An 18,474-nucleotide genomic window follows, 5' to 3' on the forward strand; every position below is an offset into this window, starting at 1 on the left:
CGATTTCAGTATTGAAATGGCGTTTAATGCATTTATTTTTGATAAAATATAAGATTTTTTATTTAATAAAATATACATAATTGTTCGTATGAATAGGCGTTCGACTATTAAACATCTTGATGAAGAACTTATAATCTTGTACCAGTCTAAAGTAAGTTTAATATGAATGAGAACTATTGTTTTGTATCTTGAAAACTTGGAAATAAAGTAAGCTTTGGCAACGTCGCTAACATGCTTGTCGTCAACACGCTGTTCGGTATCCGCGGATCGCAGAGGCGGTGGGCAGAGGAGTAAAAGAGTTGCGCAAGACTTGTCTGTACCCCTCACAATTCTATTTAAAACCATCCATCCCCGGTTCCGAGCGCTAGTGTAATTTAGTGCTTTATCAGAAGTAACAACGCACCGTCAAACTAAAGAGTGATCATCGCTTTTCGTGTAGTGACCGTAAGTGCAGTTTTTTTTAAAAAAATCACAATGGCAAACCGCAACATTCCCATCAAAATGGGCGACTTCAGTGTTATCGATACGGAATTTAGCAGTATCAGGGAAAGATTCGACGCCGAGATGAGAAAAATGGAAGAAGAAATGAACAAATTCAGATCGGAATTGACAAGCCGGGAGGCCAATAATTTTTTCAGAAGTACCACCAGGTAAATATTTGAATGAATATTATATTTTTTTTTGTCAAAATAAATCGGTTATTTAACGAAGTGAACTGAATATTGATTTAAAGTTCTTTACAAACAAAGATTTAAATCTCTATAAGAACTAAATATTTTGTTGATTTTTCTTAGAAAAGTAAGTTTGCTACTTTAAAATTTATCGAAAACAGTACTAGAATATAGTTTATATTCCATATGTAATTAATAATATATTTCTAGTAAAGATATGTAGTCATTAACTTTCTAAATATAGTTTTTAAATGCCAGATGCAGATATAGTACAATTTTTATTTCTGTAAATCTGAAGTAACACGTAAAATCTTTCCAAGTGAACACATTACGTGAAAAAATTTTTACAAATTCATTTCAAACAAAAGTAACAGAAAATAATCTGCTTTATTTTTGGATTCATTCAAATTAGAATTTAAAAAGATTGAGGTTATGTTGTTAATTATCGTGATTAAAAACGAATTTTAATTATAAAGCGGTCAAGTGAGTTTCCTTAACCAGAATTTGATTTATTGATACATAATTGAAAAATAATTATCACCTACGCCTTATTAGGCGATGATTATAGGTTCCAAAATGAATTTTTGTCTGTACTTTTTTTTTACGTAATACCCAGTTCTGTAACAGTGCTTCTCAAACTTTTATTGAGTAACTCTCACCACAAAAGTTAATAGTCTCTAGAGAACATTAAAATTTGTGAAGAACTTTCATATTTTTCTTTCAAAACTTCACTTGATTACTTTGCTTTTACGTCCGGGAAAAATGACAACTTCATGGCGTTTTAGAAATTCATAACAAATTTAATTTGGACCGAAAGAAACTTTTTTAATATTGAGGTGTATAACGCCTCAAAAAATGTAAAAATGATTGCCCCAATTACCGATTTTTACTTAAATTTATTAAATACATAGATTTGGGAAATAGTACAAGTAGAATTTGTAAATGTAAAGAAATAATTCAGTTTCAAATTCGTCATTTTATCTATCTAATCACGTCATCAAATTATCATTTATAAAAAGGCTTGTTAAGGCCAAGCTGCAAGGCTTCAAAACTGCGTTATTAGGTTTGTTCTCACAGGAGTCAGAAACAATCAGTAACAGATTTTTGCGAACTGTTTAACTAGATATCAAAATCATTCTCAGATAGCTAGAAATTATCATATAGGTATTTCCTAAATTATTATTAATATATTTATAGTTTTCAGTTTAATAGTCAAAGGAATTCTTTGCCAAATAGGTTATAAATGTGATTGTTGTGGGGTTGTGGCAATAAAATACCAGACTTTATATGAATTATTAACATTTATTAACCAAAAATTGAGTTATCTTAATTTGTTAATAAAATATTAAATTCATATCCATCAAAAAACAACTTTCAAAAGAACAGTAGATTTCTTTTTTTTTTAAATTGAAATCCGTCCACTTTGAGGTTAGGTTTGATTCATTCGTTGAGTTTTCATAGCTTAGGTTAGGTTAGATCGTTCGATAATGCTTAGATAATTGTCATATCGTTCCTACATTAATATTTCATCTGCAGTTTTCAGTCTAGCTAGTTTTTAGTTTAATGGACAAAGGAAGCATATGCCAACTAGGTTATAAATGTTATTGTTGTGGGGTTGTGGCAATATATATTCCGAACTTTCAATGTATCCATCATCGGGGACTATAAATGTACTCGAAAGTATAATGTAGTATAAAAAAATTAAAAATTACTTACAATAATTAACTAGAATTGTTTTTTTGATAAAATATTAAATCTATATGAAACAAAAAACAACTTTCAAAATGTCAGTAGACATAAATATTAGTTTTGTTGAATTTTGTAGACCTCTTTTGTTTTTGAAATTGAAGTTTTTGCAATTCAAGGTTAGGTTAAGTCGTTATATAATTTATTCTTCAAAATCTGAGCTATGCAAATCCTGTAAAAATTTTTTTCCGAAGTTTAACCAACCAATTAACGGTAATGTAGATCAAAACTCATAGAAGATGAAGTTTAATTTATCATGAGGCTCTTTAAATTATCTTTAAACGGACGGAATTCAAAGATGGTGATTTTAAATATTAATCCTCAGAGGTTAACTTGTAGAAGACTTACAAAAACTTCCAAGACGCCTTTTTGAAGAATGCACCTGCATCTTCAACCATCGAATTTCGATGGAATGAGACAATTGTGATATAGTTTGATAACTACTGGACATCAGGCATCAAAATTTGTCCCCTTAAATTAATAATAGATTTCAGGTCGATGCGTTTATTCCACTGCGTCAACTATTCTCGAACTTCGACACTTGAACGTTTCGTAAACAGTTTTTTACATTAAATTTGGGTCAGTTTGGGTTTCACGATTGTCTAACTAATAGTTTAGTTGAGCCACCTCTTTGAATATCAACAACCGGTCTTCGCGATCAATAACCAAACCACTTAACACTAACTGTAAGTTGTGAAGTACTGCAGCGATAAGTCCGGGGTTTCCCACGGAGCCTGTTGTCTGCCACAGAGAAGTCTTGACGACGCCAAACACTCAGTTGATATTTTGGTCTCGTCAAGCCAGATTATACATATATAATAATTATATTTGGTACCGAAATCTAGTATTGCATTTTAATGACCCCGAGCCAAAGGATTAAACTATTGTCCTGTGGAGTGTGGGCCCCATGTTGGAAAACATTGGGTTAGATCTACTTGATCTGAACCTACAGTTTAATACCCTTGTTTTTTAAGATTTTAGATTTAGAAGAAACTACTATTTATGTAATTAGAACAGTTTCTAGTATTTTTTCGTTTATCAATTGTTCGTATAAGAAAGTTTATTTGCTGAAAAAATTTATGGGATACATAATATTTTTCCACAACGTCTCTATCGTATATTATGTTTCTTTTATGTGAATTACATTATTTGTACCAAATTTAGAAAATAATTAGTTGTTATAAACCGTATTAGGAACGGTAGAATCCCATCAATTCTTTGAATAGTTTCTTTGTTTGCGTACAATTTCCTATTTTATTACATAGATGGAATACTTTTGGAAAAATAGAGAATTTCTTTATAGCTGTCACGTCATAAATGTGAGTCTCACAATCTTGTAAGAAGTCATTGAAATTAACGATCTCTTAAAACTGCGCATTTCTTTTTGATGGCATATTTGTACTTAACTCATCCGATCGACCACTTACTTATAATCTATTGCACTACCTCAAAGATTATGTACTCGATGGATCTGCCACTCTGTATAAAAATTTCGATTCTAGCGACATCTCTCGGACTGGCGCCGTACTAACAAAAAGATTTCTATAATCGAAGATTTGATCTAAGGTTCATATCCATGCTAATTTCGCGGGAAATTTGAAAATAACTCGAGTAAATGCTGTTTAAATCAAGTATTTTGTAAAATATTTGGTTTCATTTACAATTTAGGTGACAACCAGGTCCGACCATCTAAATTTCACAATTAAATGGTTTATATAAGATATAGGTAGATGGAATTGATTTCAATTTAAATATTTTTATGTTGATAAATAGCAAATATTACTCTCACCTTTTCGCTTGCTTATTCGTGCATCCAGGTACACAGCAGGCCTTTACTCGTGTACTCATATTGAGTAAGTAAACACGACAGCACAATTCGCAACAAATAATAACTTTTAAATGCACAAAAATGCAAATAACTAATAAACAAACAATATCAAATACCTTTGCAAGATGGACGTTGTTTCTCGATGCATGATTGCAACTTAGTTTCAGAATCCAGATTGACAAACATTTAAAAATAAAACACCAAAAAGTAAGCTTTTAGATGTGAGCCAGTAACAGAGATGGCGTTGAAAATCGTCCTGAACTTCTCCTATTCCAGTGCACAGGCCCTGCACTACCTCATGAAGTTGAATTAAATAAAATAGTGTAGCCACAACTTCACCTCGCGTAACTTCCGATCATAGTCGTTTTTTGTGAATCAAGAGACTTGAGTGGGATTAAGTTTCAATTATTATCTTTGTATGACGAATAAGTGGTTATAATAAATCGAGAAGTGAACAATGCAGCAGTAGCTGCTTCTTGAACGTCCATGTCGCCAAGTGATCGGTCTCCACAATGTCACACGAGTGTGTGGACAAGTACTTCGAGTTGTTAACTTCATCGGGGATCTTGTCGACAGCTCTCACACGATCAATATATTGACGGTATCACATCAATACTTCAATCTATAATATATTATACCAAAAAAATGTTGAAAATGGTCTCTATTTTGTGCAATTTATATATAAGGGTGTTTCATTTCTGAAAAAATGAAAATTCTCATCTAGTTTGGGCTCTTAATATCAATTTTAAGTATTAACAATTCAAATATAAAGTTTTACTATTTAAAATGCAAATTTTTAGAACTCAACTATTTTTTAAAATACCGACACGGAAACATGAGTTGATTGACAACTTAAAAACAATCCCACCAAATTTGAGCTCTTCATTTTAATAGGAAGATCCTCCGCATCGCAGTTTTTTTATTTTTTTCTCAGTCCATTAAAAAAAAAAGAATTCGTACAGAAAAATGTATTTTGTAGATAATTTGATGCTGTACAAAAAACGTATCTGATATTTTTTCCGTAAACCTCACAATTTGAATGATATTGAAGTTCTAAGGTTAAATATTTCAAGTCAAATATCATTTTCTTTTATGAATTTTATAACTCTGCAAGAAATGGCTGTTATAAAGTTTGTAATAGAAATTTTTGTGCGAAATTGACTGGTCTATAAAAATGGTATCTTATTTTTTGGCGATTAAATTAATCGTTTAAAAGATATATATCATCAAAATTTCATGTATGCCGATTTTAAGAGTTTTTGATTTTATAATCGTAAAATTTCTGTTTAATTTATAATTTTTGAACAAATTTACAAGAATTTCATTTTTTACCAACTGACAAACTTCAAAATGTTTTTTTATGTGTATGTATCTTTGTCTATATTTAAAAAAATAAATTATGCATTATTTATCGCTTAGTTAATTATTTATTAACCAAAACGCGAAGTTTTCATTATAACTATATTATATTTTTCAGTTTTAGAGATAAAATGTGTCCAATTAGTTATAAAAAAGGTTTTTTATCTCAATTTTCAACTAATTTATTAATTTCCAAAAAATGTTTCGAAACTCTTTAACAACAGCAATAAAAAATTGTTTTAAAATTAATAAATCAGTTGAAAATTGGAATAAAAAACTTTTTTATAGCTAATTGGACACTTTTTATCTCTAAAACTGAAACATATAATATATTTATAATGAAAACTTCGGTTTTGATTTATAAATAATTAACTAAACGATAAATAATGTACAATTCATTTATTTAAATTAAAAAAAAAACATTTTGAAGTTTCTCAGTTGATAAAAAATAAAATTCGTGTGAGTTTTCTCAAAACTTATAAATTAAATTGAAATTTTTCGATTATATAAATAAACTCATTTTGATTCACCAATAGGAGTCGTTAAAGCACTGTTTTTGAAAAAAATTTCCCACAAGGTCCATCAAACTGATTTGCATTTTTGTAAAAAGTATTAAAAATTTGAAAAAAAAAATTTTTACATACAATTTAAATGGTAAAACTCTGTAACCATTTTTCTGTCTATACTTATATCAATATTTTGCTTGAGTCCAAAAAAAATTTTATTCGGAAATGAATTACCTTAATATACAGGGTGTTTCAAAAAAGGTGATGCCGTTTCTAGAATAGATAGGAAACTGGGAAATATTTGGGCTTTGCTCAGTAAATAATTTTCGTAACGCTATTCTATACTGATTAGACTGGGAACGTTACAAGAAACTAAAGCCCTCAGTCCCAATTTTTTTAAATGTATCCGTTTTATCGATGGGGTCTTATTTAGGCGACAAAAAATTTTAAATTCACGTAATGCTTACTAATTAGTGATAATAATAATAAATAACTTTATCATTACTTTATACCAGCATCGGTTATTACTTCATAATTTTCAAATCAAAATATTCCGAAAACGGTACACAGTATCGAGTTTTATCAAGAGTACCTTTTTGGTGTAAAATTTAATGATGTTTAAGTTCACTTGGTACGAACCTTGTAACTAGAGCCCTCTATGAGAATCGGGCATAAAAACAAATTCATTGGATGTTTCAGCTTCCAAAACATATTCGTATGAAACTTCAATTCAATGTTGCCAGTAGTTGCGGCAAAATAGTAAAAAATGTGTCAATGCCCTTTATCTTGAATACGGATGTCGTTACGAAAATTTTTTACCGAGCAAACTCAAATATTTTTCATCTCCAAAGCAGAATGTTCTTGGTCTTTCTGCGATAGACTCAAAATACCTCAAAAACTTTCTGCAGGAATTACATTATTTTCTGTGCATTATTTTTGGATCTGCGGCGTTTCCCCGAAGTTTAAAGGCATTTGAAAGACATATTGATCAGGAAAAAAATAAAAATACAGGTATAAAATTGCATGAGTAATATTTAATGATTGTGTTTATTATTCGGTTTTCTGCAGTATATTAAACATATTCTGCAAGTAAGCTTATATTGTAGTTTTCTTAGTAACACGCGTTTTTACGAGCTGCAACCTAATTTTACATAGGGCCAATCTTTCTGCAGGCCTCTTCCTCGTTCTGCGACAATGTCGCACTGTCGCTAGCTGTTCTGCTTTGGGGTTTTTCAGTTTTCTATCTATCTTATAGACTTTTTTTGAAACAACCTGTATATTTTCAGTCTGTATTAAAAAAATTATCATTATTAACCCAATCAGGATACAATGTCAAAAAACCTCTTACTTGAATTAGAGTATTGCATTCGGAGCCAGTCGTAGTCTCGGTCAAATAAACAAAAATTAATTTTTTTCGGATAATTTTAAATATAAGTTTATAAAATTGAACTGATTTGATACAAATATTTATCTAAGGTTATTTATAGAGGTCCGAGGAATTTAAAATGCAAGGTTTGAACAAACATTTTTACGGATGGGAAGAATGTTATCAAAAATGTTATCATTATTTGACTTGCTACTTATTGAATCACTATAGCTCTCTGTAAACATGTATATAATATACCGAGCCCTACGAAAAAAATATTTTGAATTAACTAAATACAACTCAAAAATATTGACTAGGTCGTTCGTTTTGTTTAAAAGTTCACTGATTATAGATTTTAATCTACAATATTTAGTTAGATGTACTTAGATAGAGATTGTAGATTGTTTTGTGGAGTCGTTTTGTCTTTACAGCCATTCTCCATCTATACCTAGAAGATATTTTCTACAAGACTACACATCTCATTATTCTGCTTCCAAAATATGTAGATTCCTCCCAAAGGAGGCTATTTCTAGGGGGGTTTTGTGTCCAACTTCCCTAGGTGTTAGTACTACTCCTTTAAGGTACTTGAGCCTTTTAGCGAATTGACCAGGACATTAGCAGAATAGATGCTCTGCTGTTTCCATGACTTACTTGCAGTTGTCATCCTCTGCCATGCCCATAGTCTCAAGGTGATATTTGAAGGGCCACAGACCTGTCAGAAGATCGACCACCAGTTTCATGTCGGTTCTGGTCACCACAAAAAGTTCTCCAGACTTCTTAGCTGATATGGTCATGAATCTTTTCGATTATTTAAGGCCTAAAGTGTTTTTCCAGTAAAACTCCACCTGTTTCTTTAGCCATTCGTTCAGTTCGTTATTGATGTAGCCAAGGTTGGTTTGTGGTCCAAGGTATGGAGTCGCTGCTCCTTTTTTGGCAAGGATGTCTGCTGAATATAGCAATAGATAGAGATTTGTAGATTGTTTTGGGGAGTCGTTTTGTCTTTACAGCCATTCTCCATCTATACCTAGAAGATATTTTCTACAAGACTCCACATCTCATTATTCTGCTTCCAAAATATGTAGATTCCTCCCAAAGGAGGCTATTTCTAGGGGGGTTTTGTGTCCAACTTCCCTAGGTGCTAGTACTACTCCTTTATGGTACTTGAGCCTTTTAACGAATTGACCAGGACATTCGCAGAGTAGATGTTCTGCTGTTTCCATGACTTACTTGCAGTTGTCATCCTCTGCCATGCCCATAGTCTCAAGGTGATATTTGAAGGGCCACAGACCTGTCAGAAGATCGACCACCAGTTTCATGTCGGTTCTGATCACCACAAAAAGTTCTCCAGACTTCTTAGCTGATATGGTCATGAATCTTTTCGATTATTTAAGGCCTAAAGTGTTTTTCCAGTAATACTCCATCTGTTTCTTTAGCCATTCGTTAAGTTCGTTATTTATGTAGCCAAAGTTGGTTTGTGGTCCAAGGTATGGAGTCGCTGCTCCTTTTTTGGCAAGGATGTCTGCTGAATATAGCAATAGATAGAGATTTGTAGATTGTTTTGGGGAGTCGTTTTGTCTTTACAGCCATTCTCCATCTATACCTAGAAGATATTTTGTACAAGACTCCACATCTCATTATTCTGCTTCTAAAATATGTAGATTCCTCTCAAAGGAGGCTATTTCTAGGGGGGTTTTGTGTCCAACTTCCCTAGGTGTTAGTACTACTCCTTTAAGGTACTTGAGCCTTTTAGCGAATTGACCAGGACATTAGCAGAATAGATGCTCTGCTGTTTCCATGACTTACTTGCAGTTGTCATCCTCTGCCATGCCCATAGTCTCAAGGTGATATTTGAAGGGCCACAGACCTGTCAGAAGATCGACCACCAGTTTCATGTCGGTTCTGGTCACCACAAAAAGTTCTCCAGACTTCTTAGCTGATATGGTCATGAATCTTTTCGATTATTTAAGGCCTAAAGTGTTTTTCCAGTAAAACTCCACCTGTTTCTTTAGCCATTCGTTCAGTTCGTTATTGATGTAGCTAAGGTTGGTTTGTGGTCCAAGGTATGGAGTCGCTGCTCCTTTTTTGGCAAGGATGTCTGCTGAATATAGCAATAGATAGAGATTTGTAGATTGTTTTGGGGAGTCGTTTTGTCTTTACAGCCATTCTCCATCTATACCTAGAAGATATTTTCTACAAGACTCCACATCTCATTATTCTGCTTCCAAAATATGTAGATTCCTCCCAAAGGAGGCTATTTCTAGGGGGGTTTTGTGTCCAACTTCCCTAGGTGTTAGTACTACTCCTTTAAGGTACTTGAGCCTTTTAGCGAATTGACCAGGACATTAGCAGAATAGATGCTCTGCTGTTTCCATGACTTACTTGCAGTTGTCATCCTCTGCCATGCCCATAGTCTCAAGGTGATATTTGAAGGGCCACAGACCTGTCAGAAGATCGACCACCAGTTTCATGTCGGTTCTGGTCATCACAAAAAGTTCTCCAGACTTCTTAGCTGATATGGTCATGAATCTTTTCGATTATTTAAGGCCTAAAGTGTTTTTCCAGTAAAACTCCACCTGTTTCTTTAGCCATTCGTTCAGTTCGTTATTGATGTAGCCAAGGTTGGTTTGTGGTCCAAGGTATGGAGTCGCTGCTCCTTTTTTGGCAAGGATGTCTGCTGAATATAGCAATAGATAGAGATTTGTAGATTGTTTTGGGGAGTCGTTTTGTCTTTACAGCCATTCTCCATCTATACCTAGAAGATATTTTCTACAAGACTCCACATCTCATTATTCTGCTTCCAAAATATGTAGATTCCTCCCAAAGGAGGCTATTTCTAGGGGGGTTTTGTGTCCAACTTCCCTAGGTGTTAGTACTACTCCTTTAAGGTACTTGAGCCTTTTAGCGAATTGACCAGGACATTAGCAGAATAGATGCTCTGCTGTTTCCATGACTTACTTGCAGTTGTCATCCTCTGCCATGCCCATAGTCTGAAGGTGATATTTGAAGGGGCACTGACCTGTCAGAAGATCGACCACCAGTTTCATGTCGTTTCTGGTCATCACAAAAAGTTCTCCAGACTTCTTAGCTGATATGGTCATGAATCTTTTCGATTATTTAAGGCCTAAAGTGTTTTTCCAGTAAAACTCCACCTGATTCTTTAGCCATTCGTTCAGTTCGTTATTGATGTAGCCAAGGTTGGTTTGTGGTCCAAGGTATGGAGTCGCTGCTCCTTTTTTGGCAAGGATGCCTGTTGAATATAGCAATAGATAGAGATTTGTAGATTGTTTTGGGGAGTCGTTTTGTCTTTACAGCCATTCTCCATCTATACCTAGAAGATATTTTCTACAAGACTCCACATCTCATTATTCTGCTTCCAAAATATGTAGATTCCTCCCAAAGGAGGCTATTTCTAGGGGGGTTTTGTGTCCAACTTCCCTAGGTGCTAGTACTACTCCTTTATGGTACTTGAGCCTTTTAACGAATTGACCAGGACATTCGCAGAGTAGATGTTCTGCTGTTTCCATGACTTACTTGCAGTTGTCATCCTCTGCCATGCCCATAGTCTCAAGGTGATATTTGAAGGGCCACAGACCTGTCAGAAGATCGACCACCAGTTTCATGTCGGTTCTGATCACCACAAAAAGTTCTCCAGACTTCTTAGCTGATATGGTCATGAATCTTTTCGATTATTTAAGGCCTAAAGTGTTTTTCCAGTAATACTCCATCTGTTTCTTTAGCCATTCGTTAAGTTCGTTATTTATGTAGCCAAAGTTGGTTTGTGGTCAAAGGTATGGAGTCGCTGACCCTTTTTTGGCAAGGATGTCTGCTTCCTCATTTCCTTGTATATCCTGGCGGCATGGAAGCCACATTAGGATTACTTAGGATGTTTTCAAAACTTTCGAGGCTATCTGAGAGAATCTACTTTTCAAATAAGTTTCTATCCAAACACTTTTTGTTTATTGCTAGCAACTCAACCTGAAAAATGGCGAGTGATGTTCCTAGAGGTACGAAGAGCTTGAATTTGTTCCAGAAATGCCCACTCCATTTTCTTGCGCTAGCTTCGAAACGTGTGTGTACCAGAGAGATACCTTTTAAGCTTGCGGAAGATTTTTATTGACCCATGATTGGCGGTTGTTAATTACCACTTCGAATGGGATATCGAAAATCTACAATCTAGTTATAGATATGTCTCATTGTAAATGAAATAATTCTGGTAGGCGGTTTAGAAAAATACTTCTATAACCATTTTTAGTCACAGCATAATGAAATGAATAAATTAATTTTATTCATTCATTAAACATTCCAATAACACATTTTTTTGTATTCCCAATAAGGTGGTACTTAACGACACTATAACGTAGTTTATCTTGCCCACGTATTTATTTTTAGAAGGCCAAGCTGTAGAAAATTATTGATACACAAAAATATTTGTAGCAAACCGATCTTGCGAATATAATAAAGGATGACAAGCATGTTTTTTGGGACTTGCGTCTCATTTATTTATTGATCAATAGAACGCTAGTCAAGTTTACTAAAAATCGCGGTTCAAAGTTGTCCAGTACGTTTTTCGCTTACACATATAACGTATATTTAATTTTTCATATCAGGTAATTAAAAGCATTCGTAAAATTGAAATTGCTTCAATGGAAATCGAATCTGAGACCTTGCCTTGCTTATCTTTATCGTAACTATCTTTTATTGTTCCAGTATTTTATTCAATCGACCCAATGTTAGGTTATGTTAGTGCAAGTAACATATATTTGTCGTGGTTCAGTAGGATCTTTGATTTTTCACAATTTGGGATCTGCCCAGCTACCTTCTACAATCCATAATGAAGTTTTTAATTGTTTTATGTCCTATGTCTATGTACTAACAATACAATGTCCAGGAATCACCCCAATAGTATTCTTGATACGTGGCCAAATCGTTGTACATAACGTGCAATCATATTTGCTGACCATATATCCCGATGTTTGGTTCTGATTACTGTGTCAATAGTAAATTTTGACAATTCCATCTGTAGTAGTATTGTAACTGACTCCTCGGCATCTTCTTCACTAGTCCCACTTCTTGCAAGCAAGTATCCAGTTTCCAGAAGTTTCAAGGTCTGTTCATTGGCGGCAACTTTCTTTGAAGAGGGTATTGAAAACCTTGTCCACAGATATGACAAATGTCTCAATATTTCGGTAATAAAATGATTGTTTTTCATGAACTTGTCTTTTTCGTAAATTTTTGTAAAATCACTGCTGCAAAACGTTTAATACTAGTTAATAAGAAATGATTTCATAGTTTGAAAAATTTCACAATAATCATTTATTAATATAAGTTGAAACTGATATTTTGAAACAGTTTATAAATAGTATTTACCAATTTTGCTTTTATCACAACGTTGAATTTGCATATTTTCACCTTGAATCTTTATCGAACGTCATCTATTAACTCATTTGACAAGCGAACAATAGAAACTACCAAATACGTATGACATCATCTATTTAATTATATAATTTCATTTTATTTACTTTGGCACCTCGGTTAATTTCATTGTGAATTATTATTCGAGTTGATTCTGCAGTTTTAAGTCTGCTTACCCGAATCGGTCAGCGCAAAGTTGTCAGAATTCAAAAATAGAAATTGACTCATCTCGAATATCAACCGAACTCGCAATTTTATTATTTTCATCTTTGAAACTCCAACGTGGACATTAAATTATTGGTAATCATTGGTTTTAGCGACTTAAGTTTGATGTTGAAGTACGTGGAAAACCACTAAAATACGAGGGTTATCTAAAAATGTTTCCACCTCAAACTTAAGACAGATTGCAGCCCTAATCTATATAAGTAGGGAAAATATTGAATCAACACTAGAGTGATGAATGAAGGAACAGTATGACAGTTGTTTTATGACAGTAGACTAGGACGAATATGAATACGTCAATTGAGACCACTGCATCAACGGAGTGTCCAAGAAATTCATCGCTCACAAAGAGACACATTCTGATTTGAGCAGAAAGTTGTTTTAATGGTTATATTGAGTTAATTGTATTGACTAGAAACATCCAGAAACAAAGCAACAGTCGATGGAATGGCGACACTCTGGTTGTTCAAGACCTAAGAAGTTTAGTGTCCAAAAATCTGCTGGAAAAGTTCTTGCTTCAGTTTTTTGGGATTGCCATGGATTAATCATGATTGATTTTTTGGATAAGGGTAGAACAATAACTGGAGATTACTTTTTGACATTACCGACCACTCTACGGGAAAAAATTAAAGAGAAAAGACGCGAAAATCTACCCAAAAGTGTTTTGTTTTTGCAGGACAACGTTCCTGCACACAAATCTCATGTTGCCATGCAAAAAATTCGTGATTTAGAGTTTGAATTACTAGAACACTCCCTTTATTCACCAGATTTGGCTTCATCCGACTATCATCTCTTTTCTCAACTGAAAAAAAGTTTAAAAGGGCCATACAGATTATTAGTTGATGTTTAAACATTCTTTTTGTGTTATGGTTTTCTATTAGTATTCTAAGATAAAAAAGATTTCATGATTAGTTTCTCAAATATTAATAAATAAATTAATTAATAAATTACCGGATACTCAGTTCACTATTTCAATAGTTTGCATGGGTGCACGTGTCACATGAGTCCCATAAAGTCATTTTTAACTAATTGCTACATCGATTAAGAATAATAGGTTTATAATTAGTGACATAATTACTAATTCAACTAAATATGAATGTCTATATACCGTACAAATTTTTAAATTTTTAATTTTAATAAATTATACAAACTAAAAACTTGCTTTTAACAATAATTAAACAAAAAACTAAGACACAATTCTTGGCATGAGAATAAAAGTACTGATGTGAAAATAAATAATACTATTATAGCGTGGGGTTGTTTTCTATGACATTTCCAATTTTTAGTAGTCGAAAAAATCATTCAGAAAGTACCCGGACTGGGAAACGGACTCAAATCTAAAAGTTGCACAACGCAAAAACCATATGTTACAAAATATAAGAAAAATTTCCAAAAAAACACCAAAAACAACAGAAAATCGTGACCCTGAAGCGTAAAGACATTCTTTAATTTGTTTTTTTTTAATTAAATTAAATATGCAATTGTTTTTTCTTGAATGGATAGTGGGTAGATGATTGCATCATCAACTAATATACATAATTGAGTAACGTTAAACTAAACGAAAGTTAACATTGAACTGAATGCCTTCATGTCTTTTATATTACGAAGGTTAGTTCCATTAATAAAACAAACTCGATTGAAAAATATCATTTACGAGGTGTGTTCCATCGTAATAAATTGGAAATGAGTTCTGATAATGTCCAAAGAGACTATAAACAACGCGCCTATCCTCTAGGAATCTCCGTTATTTCAGATAATGTTGAAAAATACAAAAAGATGTCATCTCTTTCAACCCCTGCCCTCCACAACTACCCTCTCAGGTTTTTTGATCTACTACAGGAGATGGTTGAAGTAAATTCTTTGTTTTGCTCTCTCCCTATGACATTTTTCCATTATTCTTTGACGGGGTTCAGAAACTTTTGATTTAAAACAACCTCATGGGTGAAAATCTAGACGATTCAGATCTGCTGATTTTGTTGGTTATTCAATGAATCCATGAATTCATCTTCTCACATACAAATTATTTAAAAAAATTCGAACTCAAACGGCTTATCGAGATGAGGTCCATTCTGCTGGAAAAATATATCCTGATTGAATTCACCATCATTAATTGCAGGTACTATTTGTGTCTGTAACAGGTTAAGGTAGGTTCCTTCCGTTAAATCTCCGTGGATAAAGAAATATGATCCCCTAGTACACCTGCTCAAACTGCTCAACCTGCACATAAAGAAGCAGCTCAGATATAACACGACAGGATGCAGCAACCATAATTAGAACAATACGGACGTGGCAAGAACGATGTATAGAAGATAAATCAGCTGAATTGATACGACGACTAATAAAAAACGTTTGACTGTAAATCGAAAGGAAGTTCGGAGATGGGAACTTCTACATTATGCAGCTTCTGACGAGACACGGCTACTGCCGACGGTATCTCCACAAAATGAAGTACAAACACCTGAGTGTACGTATTGTGAACACGACTCAGTGTATAACCACTGGAAAGGTTTGAGATAGGAGGTAGAGGAAACTGTCGGCAGCATAAACCCTGATAATATCGTCCAGGTGATGCTGCGCAAGGTAGAATAGTGACAACTGGTTGCTACCTACAAAGATTTCTTAGGCAAAAGAATGTGGATGTTTGCCTGGTATGACGATATCATAGAAACGTAACAAACGGAACAACATACACGGACAGACCCATCGACCACAATAGTTCCTGGTTAGACGAAGATGGCGGTGTAGCGGATAGGCTACGGAGGATGGATAAAAAACATCAAAAAACAATAAAACAACGAGCTACAAAACTCGTAAAGATAAATCTGTTTAGAGTTTGTTTTGGTAATAATACAAACGTAAGACAACCCCCATGCTCTGACCACATTGTACATTATATTATTCATATTATTCATATTGTTATTATTTTTTTTTAAATTCCACTACTCATGTGACTTTTAACTCCTCTTATAACATACTAGTCCTTTACAGTTCCCTTGACTTCTACAGAAAACGTTTTCATCGAAATTAACCCTGATATTAAATTTTTAGATCGTGTGTCCTTGAATGAACCCCAAGCGTTTCTACAAACCCACAGCTCAATGAATCGAATAACGTAGGGCGAACACCCTTAATCCAATAAATCTTGAATTTTGCTTTTAATTAAGTCGATACATCTGCTTCAAAATTTATTTTAGCTGTATTGTAAATATTTGAGAGAGAGAAGCTTTATTGTCAAAAAATTGTTACAATTTGTGACAAAAGCTTGTAAAAATTAAAAATAACTAAATAAAGATACAGATAAAATCAAATTTCGATCTACAGAAAAAAACCACAATTAGTAGATAAGTCGATAGCAAAAATTAAACCTGTATGTAGGATGCCCGGAATTAAATATTATTTGAATAGAAGTCGTTTACAGAGTAGAAGGCACTTTCCAGTAAATATGCCCTCAAATTATTGCGGAATGCAGAAAAAGATGATTTCAATTGGCAAGTGATTGCGCATTTTTTGCATTGTAAAATATTGAGCCCTCAACTAATTCAGAACGTGGAGTAGGTAGGTAAAGGTCGTTCCTAAGTGGCGACAATCTTTCTGAAATTGAAGACTTGTGCTTACGAATTAGGCAAATGGAATCAAAGATGAATAAGGAAGGAAGGGTCAGAATTTTTAATCTTTTAAAGAAGTCCCTGCAGTGAGACCTGCTGTTTAGTCTGAGTAAATATCTTAACAGTTCTCTTTTGTAGTTTGAAGATTCACTCAGATTGAGTCGCACCACACGTACCCTAAAAGGGAAGGGCTTAAAGGAAATGCGACTCAATAAGGGCATAATAAACTGTTGAGAAAGTGGATAAGTTCAGTTCTTTGGAAACCGATCTCAGTGCAATTTTTTAGATAAGGCGGTAATATGTGCCTCCCATTTCAAGGAATTGTCCACAACAAGCCCTAAAAATTTTACAGATTCAACGACGTCAATGATTTTCTTATGTTAAGAAACGGTTGGATGAACATGTGTTTTGATTTTACGTACGTGATGCCAATAAAATGACAATGAAACTACTCAATCATGACAGCCGGCCGCAAAGCAGATCAGCTGACCGTGTAGCATTAATTTTCTTGCTTATTAGTGCAAGTGAACTGTGGTATTTTTGTTTTGATCAGTATATTGATGAAAATGAAAGAATATCGCGACAATACATTGATATAGTTTACCTTCAGTTTCCGAGGACGATAACTTGGTTAACGAATGGTGAGCGTTGGCTTAGTTGTAGTGTAAGCAGTGCGTTATTTATGAGTCATTGAGCAACCCCACTTGTCAATAAGCTCATACCACTTAATATTGATTAAGTAAAAAGGCTTTAACTCGAGTTAATCAATGATGATTTAGTAATAAGTTCATCTCGTACCTTTTACTCATCCAAGGGGGAAATATATCGGCGTGACGCGTTATTATAACCCCCCTCACCCGCCTGTAACGCATCGTAACGTTTACCCTGATCTCCTCCCACCAAATCGTCCCCTAATAGCGTCAGATCAGGAAATTATGCGGACCATTCTATCGATATACGCCCTATCCACCAATTTGGGAATATTTGGTTCGGGTACTGCCGTACATTAATTTTGTGTGGCTAACATTGATCAATGGTAGTACTTTCAGACCAGAATCATTACTTTACATGACCAAGCGCGCGAAACTGCTTTTCTATTTTGCTAATTGTTCCTTGGGATATAGGCGAAAAATTTGAAATTTTTTCTTGAAATAAGCGGTCCCTTTATGGGAACCGAACCCTTCTGTGGTATCAGCTTTAGAGCAATGGAAAAAGGAGGTAGATATGAGCAAAACAAATTATTCTCTTCTGGGAAACTATAACCAGAATGTATCAACCTTAGTAAGAACAATTTATGAATACTAACAGAAGTTCTATCAGGGTACTGTCGCCTCAACAAGAACTGAAGACTTTTGATCTAGCAGATAATGCGGCAGGTGCAGGTTTTGATGCACCTCTATCCACATTTTCTCGAAGTGTGAAACACTTACGAACTCCAGAGCACTACACCTGGGTGCGTATGAAATAGAAGACGAAGATATCTGGAAATTAAAGCCATCCCACATGGATGGGATTGATGGATAAGCTGTAAAAACAGAGTCTCCAGTATCGCAGCAAGGGACACAATAGATCCTTTGGGTCGCAGTGTATACGAGCCCCAAATCCATACAGACACACTGAAGAAAAATTTCCAAATTTCCGCCCGTATCCCAAGGAACAATTAGCCAAATAAAAAAGCAGTTTCGCGAGCTTTGTCTGGTCTCGCCATTGCTCAACTTTAGCTGCACAAAATCACTATCTGACATTACCCGAACCATTG

At 34.1% G+C, this 18,474-nt stretch overlaps 1 protein-coding gene across 2 annotated transcripts in view; it reads left to right on the forward strand.

Moving 5' to 3' along the window:
• The first annotated feature begins 242 nt into the window (after positions 1–242).
• Positions 243–18,474, forward strand: part of LOC130896890 (heat shock protein beta-1) — a 44,119-nt gene continuing 25,887 nt past the window's right edge. Inside the window, exon 1 of one of the 2 annotated variants that reach the window (XM_057805257.1) lies at positions 243–650. In XM_057805257.1, coding sequence (XP_057661240.1) covers positions 475–650 — 176 coding nt within the window. In that variant the 5' untranslated portion in view covers positions 243–474. The remainder of the gene's footprint in view (positions 651–18,474) is intronic. The other variant, XM_057805258.1, reaches the window with a different exon arrangement.

The sequence above is a fragment of the Diorhabda carinulata genome, chromosome 7 (genome assembly GCF_026250575.1).
Source record: "Diorhabda carinulata isolate Delta chromosome 7, icDioCari1.1, whole genome shotgun sequence".
Lineage (NCBI taxonomy): Eukaryota > Metazoa > Arthropoda > Insecta > Coleoptera > Chrysomelidae > Diorhabda > Diorhabda carinulata.